The 12,225-nt window shown below is 42.7% G+C and overlaps 1 protein-coding gene across 11 annotated transcripts in view; it reads right to left on the reverse strand.

Annotated features, from left to right (window-relative positions):
• Positions 1 to 12,225, reverse strand: part of LOC311021393 (neurexin-1a) — a 236,604-nt gene that overhangs the window by 142,777 nt on the left and 81,602 nt on the right. For 8 of the 11 annotated variants that reach the window (XM_084021934.1, XM_084021938.1, XM_084021937.1 and 5 more), the window contains 3 exons: positions 11,199 to 11,222; positions 9,952 to 10,113; positions 4,946 to 5,387 (listed from right to left, as the gene is read on the reverse strand). In XM_084021934.1, the coding sequence (XP_083878060.1) occupies positions 4,946 to 5,387; positions 9,952 to 10,113; positions 11,199 to 11,222 (628 nt within the window). The remainder of the gene's footprint in view (positions 1 to 4,945; positions 5,388 to 9,951; positions 10,114 to 11,198; positions 11,223 to 12,225) is intronic. The other 3 variants (XM_084021926.1, XM_084021925.1, XM_084021933.1) reach the window with 1 other exon arrangement.

A 12,225-nucleotide genomic window follows, 5' to 3' on the forward strand; every position in this document is an offset into this window, starting at 1 on the left:
TCACCCCGTCTCTCCTTCTGTTTGCCTCTAAACCTGCAATGAGAGTTTGTGTGTTTCCCCACCATGATTTATCGCTCTCATTCAGGTTTAATTCTCGATCTGGAGCACGGTAAACAACAGCGGACATGACTGGACTGTAAAGCTGTGGAAAGGAAGGCCTTACTGTGGGACTCAGACCGGGTGATTAATTTGTATATGGATCTGTTAGTCTCAGTGCAGGAGCCATTGTGGATCTTTAATTAATGGTGGCTGCCTCCACTGGCCGCGTCCTCGCCCAGTAATCTATATACCGCGCTGCCGAGGAGCCACACAGGCCACTGCCTGGGGACGAGTGTCCGAGAAATAATAGGCTAAGGATACTCAAAAATAGAATTGCCATAAAGTCATAATTTGCATTTTGAGTGGCAGATGCATGCCGTGGCAGATATGAAGGAGCTATTAGTTGATTCCCTCAGGCTAAATGGCAGAGTGCTAACTGCTTGTATGTGGAAGAAGAGCGCAGCTTTTAAGTAACTTTTCTAGTCAAAGTGTTTATGTTGGGAAACAAGCCCTAAGCCACGCATGAATTTTCAGCGGGGCTGCCTGGCACATTCTAGAGACACATTAGACATTAAATGGGGCCTTTCACGTTTCATTACAGCTACCATTAGCATGCATGAATGTACATATCACAATTCATTCTACATAAGATAAATATCTGTATGTTTCTTTTAACTAAAAAGCACAATTTTATTGTTTTTCATCTTTTAAATCTGAAAAGGGCTGCAAAGAAAAAATAAATAAATCACTGTGCTAATAATAATAATAATAATAATAATAATAATAATAATAATAATAATAATAATGTTGGTTATGTAAGTTCTTTATAGCCAAGGTGAGCAAGCCATCTTGCAAAAGTGCTTGAGAGAGACAGCGAAGGACCTAGTGCACAATGATTAACCTGGTCCCACTAACATGTTCCAGCTCTTTTCTCGGGGTCTTGGCCCCCGGCATCTGTTCCAGCACTTTCCTTCCGCCACCCACTGCCCCCGCTCACTCCAGCCACAGCTGCTGTGACTTCCAAGCTTTGCACACTTGGCAAGGGCCACCCGTCATGCAGCCAGAACAGCTCCCTTCAGGTTATCGCTAACGAGCTCAGTACATCAAACTCATTAGCGAGGAAACTTTTCTCGGAGTAGAGCAGGTGTCCTGCTGAAGAATGAGCATCATGTGGTCAGCATGAATCGTGATGGAGGTATCTCCACCACAGTTATGTCACATTTCACCATATGGAAGGTAGTATCTTTGGAACATTCCTCTGTGAAGTGTAGATCTACAAAGTGAGAGATAAGTAGGATACTTTAAATTCCATGGAATCTATACTTAAATCGTATTACGGTCATTAACAGGAAACAAGGATGCCGGAAGTCAACAATAAGCATGTCTGCCTAGATGGATGCAAATAGGAGGCAAGAGCAGGATGTCAACATCTTTCAGGCATCTGCTCAGAGTGCTCTGCTCACTTGTCACAGTCCTGTAAGGAAGCGTGTAAACACAGTCAAGCTATGTTAAATCAGAAGGCACTATACAATCCCATGGGGACACATGCCATCGCCATGCTAGCAGCATGGGACGCATATCACACATTGCAGGACGGCCTATGTTTGGAACAGTGTGCATAGCCAGGAGGGGAAGGGGATGTGTCTCGGCGAAACGCTAGCGAGCACAAAAGAGGAGGAGATGGATACGGAACAAGATGGGGACATGGAGATAAAGGCGTCTGTGGAGAAGATGAGGGAGGGATATATGATGACAGATAAGGAAGCAGATGAGGGAATGGCGGCGGCAAATCATTTCTTGAGAAGCAAGTACAGGATGTACAGTTTAGGAGGGTTGATCAAAATGATGATGCAAGCAGTAAATGAGGATGGATAATGATGTGGAAGCTCAGCATTCCAGCCAACTTTAAAACCCTTTGACCACATTTCTGTCCACCCCTCTCTTTCTCTACGGCCTGGGCAGTAAGTGGTACTCCATCACTAAACCTGAAGGCATGGGTCCAAGGAGATCTCTCTCGTACTTTCTGCATCAGCAGCCAGGCTCAACTTGGCATGATGTCCCCTAACCCCACTCACACATCCCCAAAACATGTTAGACAGGGGATTACTACAATCCAGTTAGGGCGATACGGCCAAATCTCTCTATGTGATTGGATTCTCTGTAGAGGGAGCGAAGCTGGCGAGTGGGCTGTGGGGATGGGAGGGGGTCGAGTTGTCTATATGTGCGCGTATGTGCACGTGTCCGTCCGTGTACTGTACGTGCGTGCATGTCTATGTGTAAAATAGTGTTTGTGCCCTGGCAGGAAGTGGAGCTTCAACAGAGCCATGTCCGTGTAATGTCTCTGATGAGAGGCTCGTGGCACTCGTGGCCTAGAAGCCCTCGCTTAAAAGCAGAATGTCTCTTAGCGTCTCTAATGCATTGAGGTTAGAAGATGCTGTCTGAGAGCGAGAGTACATTTACAGGGTTGCTTCCTGCAGGAAGAGCTGGCTAAACTAAATAGGGCAGGGATCATTATCCGCCATCGTCACGGCTGCAGGAAGTGTTGCCAGTAGAGGAACTGACTGCAGATAATTACGCCCGACTGTCGAGTTACACTTTTGTTTCATGTGATGTGCTTGGTGGTGTGTATTAATAAAACATCTGATACACAGATGAAACGGCGTACCATATGTTTCGTGACTCACCCTCTCAGGGGACAAGTGTGTTCTTTTCTTAAAAGTTTTAAAATTACCTTAATTCCATCAATTATTAAAAAGTATCACTGAAAGGGGGCCGGGGAGCATAATAGCCTACAAGAGCCAAGAAAGCATTATATACGTTGGAGGTATTTGATGGAGAATCACATGTGGACTATAAAAACTGAATGATATGTTGACAGGGATTGATTATGTTCGGCCAGGCTCCCATAAAGGTAACAAATTGGTAACAGCACAGCACAGCATACAATTCTCAATCGAATGTTTTTACACTTTTAAAATCTATGTCCACAAATGAACAATTTCTTTATTTCACGAATCAGCTCCCCTGTGACCCAAATATCAATATATAGCAATAACTCATGGGGGGAAAAGTCTGCATTTAGAAAGCTGTTATCAAAGTTTTTATATCTCTCAATTTACACAAATCTGCTATTTAATGCACCATTAAAATTACATGTATCCTGTGGGAAAGGAAAAGGCATGAGGCCTTTTCAGTACAAAAAGGTTCTGAAAAAATCATAATGCTTTCATTTGTGGTGCTGTGCACACATCATTACACACTGCAAACAATAGTGCTTTGTGCAGTTCATGGATATCTCCAGATGTGAGATTTTAGATTTAGGAGGACTGCATACTTGCAGAGTTTAATGGGATTACATTTAAAAGGGTGGGCAAATAAAACGGTGCTGGTAAAACTGCTCGGTAACTTTAAACAGTGTGCCAGTGCACTGTGCGGTACTCCAACCATTTTGTTACTCCTCTCACATGAAGTCGTCATATTACAGAGACCCTTTTATGTCCCCTGTACACTCCAGCTTGCAACTGTTGACGCCTCAGACTTGAGGAGAGGAAGAAAAGTTATTCTGAAATGTCATTAGTGCACAGCTCAGCACAGCACTGTGCAGTAACTGTCTCAGTCCTGGGAGAGACCACCTCCTGTTTCCATGGAAACATAGGCAGAGTAGACAGCGAGAACAGCGAGCTCCACCAACAGAAAAAGATGTTCAATAGCTTTTGTGTGTTGACGAGTGGGGGTGGATGATGGGAGGTTAATCGACAAATAATGAACACAATCTCATTTAGACAGTGTTTCCTATAGTTAGATGTACCATAACTAAATATTGTTTTTCTTCCACACCTATTGTAAATTAAGTTGAATCCAAACCACTCGGTACTGTTTATCACTGTAAATGACTGTATTCAGCTGCCTCAATCGGAATACTGGAGCTGAATGTCTGTCTAGGAAAAGCCCTCGATGATTAATGCAGCCAAGTAAGAAAAAGAAAAACATGAATGGGCTCTACAGCTATTCTAACAATGTGTACAGCTCAATTTAGACCACAGCCCAGCATTGCTTTGAGGGGTAATGAAACAGTTAATCTAATTTCCACCTCTTGAGATGGAGTGGAAAACATGGTCAAGGGGTATATCTAATTTGCAGCATGACATTGCAGGGCCTTGGCTCTAAGCACACACTAACAAATTGCTGCTTAGATAAGCAAATCAACAGGGACCAGAGGAGAGCAACCCGGGGCTTAGAGGACACAACGGGAGAGAGGGCAAAGTCATTTTGTGGCAAATGTGTCTCTGGTATCACAATATATGACACATGGGTCGCGCAATCTGCCATCAAGACTTTTTTTCTCTCCATTAAATGTCTAGGAATGTTTAAAACATGCATCCACTGGAAATAAATCTCTTATTTTCTGTGGAGATGTAGTGTCAGCCTTGGTGTGGTAATGGATATGTTCTTTCACAGCAAACTTAACTGTGACCCTGGAGTAGCTTTTTTTGGTGCAGTTAAATAATTAATGGGGATGGTGCACAGAAAACCTGGTCCTCGAGGTCGCTGCTGAATGTACATGGCACGCACGAATCTATGCTACTCATTCAGATTCAGACAAGATCATTATCACTCGTATCCAAACGTTTATGTATTCAGTGATCTAACTAAATAAAAAATAACAAAAAACCCAATGGAAAAGGTCTTCGCCAATTTGACAACACATGTAGTATAACAGAACAAATTCAGACATTAAGTTTTGCTGCAGATGTGTCGTGAAATTGTGTTTCTCAGCATTTTTGTCTCACGTTTTGTCTATTTCCATGTGTAGACTGAATATATTGGGCTCTCAGGTCCACCACAGATGTAGCGACAAGAGCTCAATCTCCTGTTACACGCTCTCCATCTAAAGATAGAAAGTTACCTGATCTCCCATCTCGCTGGAAGTCCACATGGTACCACTCGCCGTCATTGACTTTCTTATTGACTGCCTTGGTCTTTGTGGTTCCCGAGCCCATGTCCAGCAGCAGGTACAGGTGGCCATCCAGCATCTCGATGGCAAAGAAATCCACCTTGAGCGTCTGGGGATTCTTGGAATCCTTCGGCTGCTGCTTGGGCTTGCCGTGGCTGAAGAGGAGAAGGCCGTTGGGCTCGGTGGTCCGGAAGTCGAAGGAGATGGAGCCCGTCTTTTTCGCGTTCCACTTGTTCAGGATGATGAAAGACTCTGGCGTCTCGAACGTGATCGGATCCAGAGTGGCAACATTCTCGCACTTGAAGGCCACGGTGCCGTGGACTTTCATCTTGGGATCGCCCTGCTTGGCCATCCTGGACAGCTCCAGCCTCACATCGTTGTTTTTGTACACGACCTGAGTTGGGAGGAGAGTAAGACAGTCAATTCTACAGTCAGACATACAGTAGCACGTCTCACCTCACGAGTTGAAAGATTTACTTTCATAATAATGATTGCGTGTAATTTATTTCCAAAAATGAATGAGCTGCGTGTGTAAAACTGCTGTTTTCCATGTGACATTTCCGCGTCGCCGGACGGTCTGTCACAAGCCTCGCTCGTCCTTGTCTCGCTGCACCTATGCGTGAGGAACTGTGTTTGCGTGGCACTAAATGTCACTTGCATCACCCCGCTCTCTTTGCTCCCCGTTTGAAGCCTTCACAACACGTGCATAGTGTACTCCGGCTGGGCCAAGTGTAGACAGTTGAGACATCATTGTGATTTTTAGCGTCAGTGGCAGCTAAAGGAAGAGACAGCCTGAATTTAAAAAAAAAAGGAAATGGTGATATCGGTCGGAGAAAATTAGTCTCGTCGGGTTAGCATCTCCTGGGATTGTGCGTGGAAAAAGTGAGACGGAGAGTGATAAATCTCAACTGCTGCTTTGATTGCAGGTGTGGAGTAAAATGCTGATTAAGGCCCCTGTTGCAGCCTGTGATTACAATAAAAGTGGGCAGATGATGGATATTCCTCTCTAAGGCAAATTAAAAAAAATGACTGCATGAGCACACGCGTTGCAACAGTGCATTATTTTCAAAAGTGATGAAGTCGACCTGACTCACGGTTTTATGCAGAAATCCCTCATATATTCTCAGACGGCAGTTTATATTCTCACACACTGTAAACCAGACAGGGTTTGGCGTCTGAGTGCTTCACTAAATGAAGTGCGTTAGTGCCGTGACCTTTGAGATGCCAAGTGCTGAAGAGCTAAGACGCACAAGTGACAGACAGTAGTAGTCCGCTACAAAAACACGAACCGCAATGTCATTAAAATACCAATTAACCACAGATGAGATATGGTACTGCGGAAATATCAACTGACCAATTTGCCAACTTGATCATTTGTAATTACCGCTGTTTGTTTCAGTAATCAACTCCATTTGTGTGTGTGAAACGCATCTTTAATCTCCTGTCTTGTGGTTATATAAAGGCAGCATAACGGGCATACTAAATTCTGGTCTCAACACTGTAGACTTGAGAAGGAAATCTTTTACTGATCGCAACATCCCTCTCAAGACGCAGCAGCGGCTATAATGTGTGTAGGGGGACTCTGTAAGCTGCACTGTGTGCAAATCAAAAAGAAATGCTACTGTAATTGGCAAGTCTTGTGAAAAAAGAAACTTAGACAGCTATAACTTTGTCATTATCCAATCTCCATAATGAAAGAGTGTCTTGAATAAGTGCAGCTGTAATAGCATGAGTCCCTCTGTCTAGTTACGTCTAATTTCCATACGAGAAAGTAATTAACATTTTGGTGAATGTCAAAACATTTTCATTAAAACATCAGTCTGTCACGATTTCTCAAATTTACTTCTCTAGAAAAACACTCACACACGCATCTGAAGTGTTTTAATTAGGGATGCACCGTTACAGACTTCGGATATCGGTCTGCTACTGACTCGCATAGCTGGACGGAGGATCGGATACCTTTATTTTAACAAATACCAATTACAATTACGTTTGTGTGTTTATTTCTTACATTTTGTTTGACAAAGTTAGGAAAGCAATGTTTAGCCTGATGTTACCTCACATACAAATAATCAGTCACTCCCACACAGTGAAGCAGCTTATCAATTAAACACCAGTATCTGATCAGTACCCAGTACGAGCCAAATCCTAGTTATTGCTATCAGGAGTGAAAAAGCTAGATTGGTGCCTCCCGAGTTTTAATATGATGTGTCAAATGGCTAACTAAGCAAATATTATGAAGACAACAAGACGACTTTAAAGTGGCGATCTCAAATATCTTCATTTAATATCACCATCACCAAAGGAGATAATACAATGGTGATTGAGCCAATAGCCCACTGATAAAAGTATTGTATATATTTGCAGTGTTATGAATCTGCTGTCTGTGGATACTTTTTGATATATTCTCACACACAAATGTGTCACAGTTCTGAAAACATAAGAGCTCATGTATCAACCAGACCCCACATTACTAACCTCGAAGCACAATTTAAAAATCAACCTTTAAACACAAAGCTGTCAATAGCATGTAAGACAGACTAAGCCCTGGAAGAGCAGAGTCAGTGATCTCTTCCACGCTGCTCTAGCACCACTAATTGGTAGATAAGGTTATCCAGTGAGAGACAGCACGCATGTGCATTTTACATAACAAAAAGAGTTCTAGTGGTAAATCTATATTTCTTTCAACGGGACAAATCAAATGGGTTACAGCTGTGGAAAACACTGTCCGTGACTTTATCTGCCATCATGCTAAGCGTTCACCTGAAAACGGGGACACATCCGATGGGATTGCATTTGCATGGAGCATTATGTTTATCAGTGAGTCAGATCTACTGTGTCTAACTGTTCAGGTAGATGGAGCTCATAGCGGCGCATTGGAATTAGGTAAGCTCAAGCTTAGTCTCATGTAAATGCTGAGTGTATCAGAGTGCATTTAACTGCACAAGAGAAAAAGAAAAAAGGGAAACAAAATGGCAGGCTTTTATTCCCACATCTCTATTTTATATCTATCTCTATGTTTTTTTTAGCGAAGATATAGACATTAAACAGTCAAATTGTATGTTTTAAAGATTTCACAGATGTAGAAGCGGAATAAAGGGGTAATTTGACAAGACTGCTGACACGAGATGGAATTTAAAAGGGGTAAAGAAATAAAAGATAATATCTCTGCCAGCTGGATCTTAGTTATGTGGAACAGACTCGGCCTGTAAACCCAAATGTATTCTTTGTAGTCAAGACAAAGGACACCTTTCAGAGTCAAAGGAGCTTTGGTCTGAGCTACAACTGGTGCTGCTCTAGTAGTGCTGCACTAATTTGTCATCAAGCTAGGGCTGTGACAACTGAGCAATTACTGCACCACCGTTTGTTTTGCCATCAGAACCAACAGGCAGGCGCGGCGACTCAGACTGCAATCTGATCACGAACGCTGCAACAAGCCACCTCGAAACTCACCATCAATCAGGGCCCACAGCACATGCTGTTAAAGCCGCTCTCATATGTTATCATGACGTGCACGGAAGATGACCTGAGAGAGGACGTCTGTACATGCAACAGGCAATAAAAATGTCCCTTTTCACCAATTATATTAAATTAACTTTGGACTAAATAACACATAATAAATTATCCTCGGAAAAAATACTGTATAAGATGTGCTATTCTGTATGTCTCACATCTCTGCGGAACAATCACAGCCATGCAGAATGTCTTCAAGTTTTTCAGCAATTAAAGCCATTGAGCTCAAGATAGTAAGAACAGCTACTGTGGTCAGACTGACCAGGAGCAATGAGGGCAGCTCTCTGTGGTGGATGACCATGCTAAGGGTGCACCAATCCCAATCCTTATGTCACTACAACTACAGCACCTCAGAGACATGCAGTTAAGTACGATTCTCCCCTTCAAAAACCAGACCTTTAATGAGCTGTACGTGCCATGTGGACATGTGGTCCATGCCCTGCCTGCTCATTAAAGAGAGCTTCCTCAGACCTGAAGAACAACCTGCGCCTCTGGTGAAAAAAATGTAGGACACCACGGGAGTACGAGAAGGAAGAAGAAGAATGACAAACAAGGGAAAGGGGAGGAACGGCTTTTGAAATTAGAAGAAAAATGGATGGATCATTTTCGGAGTACTTTGGAGATCTGCCTGCTGGATATCTTCGTGCATCCCCAGTGGCTCTTGAAATAAATGCTTTAGGTCAAAAACCCTCTAAACCAGCAAACATTCTACTGCACAGCTTAAAAGTGAAAAGGAAATACTTTGAAGGAAGCATTACCTCTTCCTCTATTACTTCTATGAATAAAAGATAGACTATACATACTTCTACAGTAGAATATTAGAACATACCAGTAAAGGGGCGAGTGACAAATAACATCCTGTAAGTTATGACCCTGATTCAAAGGGCGCATTACGTCATATAATGAATATGAACACACCACCTGACAGCATTTAACTGTTACATTTGTAGCATAAGTTAAAGTTGTATAAATAAAGACCAAACATTCTGCGTTCTCTGATAATATCAGTCAGGTAGCCGATGCATTTCCCCCAGTGGAAGAATAGTGCGCTTTTAAGTGTGTCAGTTGGCTGACTGCTCATGAAAATTCACCTGCCTCATCTCAGGATCACTGCTCCTCTTTGAAGTGCACCTGACGGAGCTGTATGAAGCCGCCGGTAAATTCCACTCAGACAGCTCATGTGCGGCCGTGTGGTACGGCCGATACCTCGAAGTGAGTGTGTGCGTGTGTGTGTGTGTGTGTATAACATTATGAGTGCACTGAGGGGGCGGTAGAGACAAAACAAAGTTTGCGTGCGGAAAAAGAGGAGAAACAAACTAAAGCAAAGTGTAAAGGATGAGACGGGGTCAGTGTGTGGGTGGAGTGGCCTGTTTGGAGTCCTGGGGTGAAGCCAGTCATATCCGTACACCCACCAGCCTCAGAGTGCACACAGAAGTGGTGTTTACCTCCTTGAGGCAGCCCATGAAGTTGTTGCTAACTGGAGATCCAGGCAGGTCAGCGGTGCTAGGACTCCCTCCAACATAGAAAAAGTCGTCAGAGCCTAGCATGGTGTAGTCTTCTTGTGTGTATCCTGTGGTGGTCAGAATCCCATCCACGGATATTGTTACCTAGACAACAAAGCACAGGGAAAGGACACGCTATACTCAGACAGCCTATATACTGCAATGTTATTGCCTTTGCTTTCGGTTGTCTGACAGACTTTCCTATGTTTTTAAACCCATTTTCATGTCTGTTTTCATTGTCTTTTTTTCTTGTTTTGGATTTGTATTTTGTCCAGTTTGATTAGTTCGAAAGCTGCAAGCCTTCCAAAGAGTGCTGTTCTAGTTAGTGTGTTAGTGAAGTGCCCATACTACAGTGTTAGTATTGCCCCGACAGCAACTTAAAAGTACTTTAGCAGACACAAAAATGGTGTTAGTAGAATGCCATCTAGGTTAGTTAAACTACGTATTCCATATTAGTACGTCCAGCAGTTCTACAAAAGAAAACAGAAAGTGCTACTAGGTTAGAGAGGGAGCACACATGCTATGAAAAGGACAATCAACTTTTTAGTATAGGACAATGACTGAGGATACTAAAGGAAAAAAAATAGCATGCATGCATTTTCTTTTTGATTGTAAGCATACAAAAAGAAAACTCTTGACTGGGACACTGAGAATCAGTATCTGGCACTTGCCGCAGTGTCAGATACATGCAAAAGCTGATGGACACTGCGAAAGCACAAAGAGAAATAAGAACGCACAAGAGAAGTACCAATGACAAACACAGATCCACTGTCACGGTCATGTTGACAAATGGGCAGAGTGACATTTGCAACACATAGTCAGAGTGCATGCCATGCAAAGTGAATGGGGGGATACAACTGGCTGAGCCAAAGAGCATTAGGCCAGCCAGACAGGAGAGGGTCTTCATTATTAACCACAGCTTGATGCAAAAGGCTGGAAATGATGCTCCTAAAAAGGTGGATCAAACAGAATTGGACAGGAAACAAGTGAAATAAAGAGGGCGAAAACCAATGAATGAACCGAGAAATTAAAAAGGTTTCGAAAAAGTAAGCAGAAGAGTACCAACCGCAATTTCCCTTTTTTTGTAAATGACGTCTACAGTAAAAAAAAAAGAAAGAAAGGAAACACACGGCAAACCCAAACTAAGAAACAATTAGAATGATATCTACCGAACAATGTAGTTTGTTTACCATAGCGTGTCCAATGCCTGAGTGCTTTGTGGAAAAGGGGGGAGAAAGGAAATTAAAAACTGTGAACAGAATAACGATTGTTACTCAAATAATATATGATGGTCAATACTGTTAGTACATTGTTAAACGGCAAAAAACCCATACTGGTTAGTAGAATGACACATTCCATGAATGATGTTAGTTTGTTTCCAAAGCATGTTAGTAACGTAGAGGTAAAAAGGGCAAAATAAGTTCAACAAGAAAAAAGCAGACCAAGGAAATAACAATAATGCTCCGGAAGAGGTGCCGGAGCTTGACCGGCGACTCCCTAAGCTCCTCATGGTGTTTTTGCACCATGTTCTGTAGGCGACCAGACCGCTGAGTAGCAGGAAAACTCCCTGACCCAAGTCCTGACAAAAGGTTATGACTGACAGACATCAAATGGTTCATTAGAAAGAATGCCTAAAGCACATCAGTTGACCCTCTTTCAGTTCAAGACCATTTTAAAGCTTTGTATCTTTTGTCGGTACTAGCATTTGTGTTCTTTTGTACATGGTTTTAGGCCGGAGACCAATCCAGTGGATCAGACTCTCTGGCACTCATACAATACTGTACCTCCGTTTGGTCTTATTGATGAACTTTAGGATCACTTTACTGCAATGAGACAAAGCAAAGAAGACCCTGACACAGAATGAGCAGGGATGGCAGTTTTGACTCCCCCCGAAGAGCATGCACTCAATACGCTTGGTTATCTTTCACAATTTGAATGCGGTGAATGTTCAAGCTGCCCAAAGCTTTAGGTTTGCCAATAATCAATTGGCCGATTATGCAAAAGCAACAGATTTGGTAGTGTGGTGAAGACAAATGTTTCCCACCAAATGAGCAGAAACAAATCTAGAGATGTTGTCTCAACAATGCGTTTGAAAAGCTTTGCGTTACCGTCTTTATCGAATCAAATATTTGATCATTTATGTGGATTAAAATAATCAGTTGGATACTGAAGGATGAACAGCAAGAAATATGTGCTGTTCTATTTAACACAGGCTGC

Source organism: Eutrigla gurnardus (genome assembly GCF_963514095.1).
Source record: "Eutrigla gurnardus genome assembly, chromosome: 11".
NCBI classification, from domain to species: Eukaryota; Metazoa; Chordata; class Actinopteri; order Perciformes; family Triglidae; genus Eutrigla; species Eutrigla gurnardus.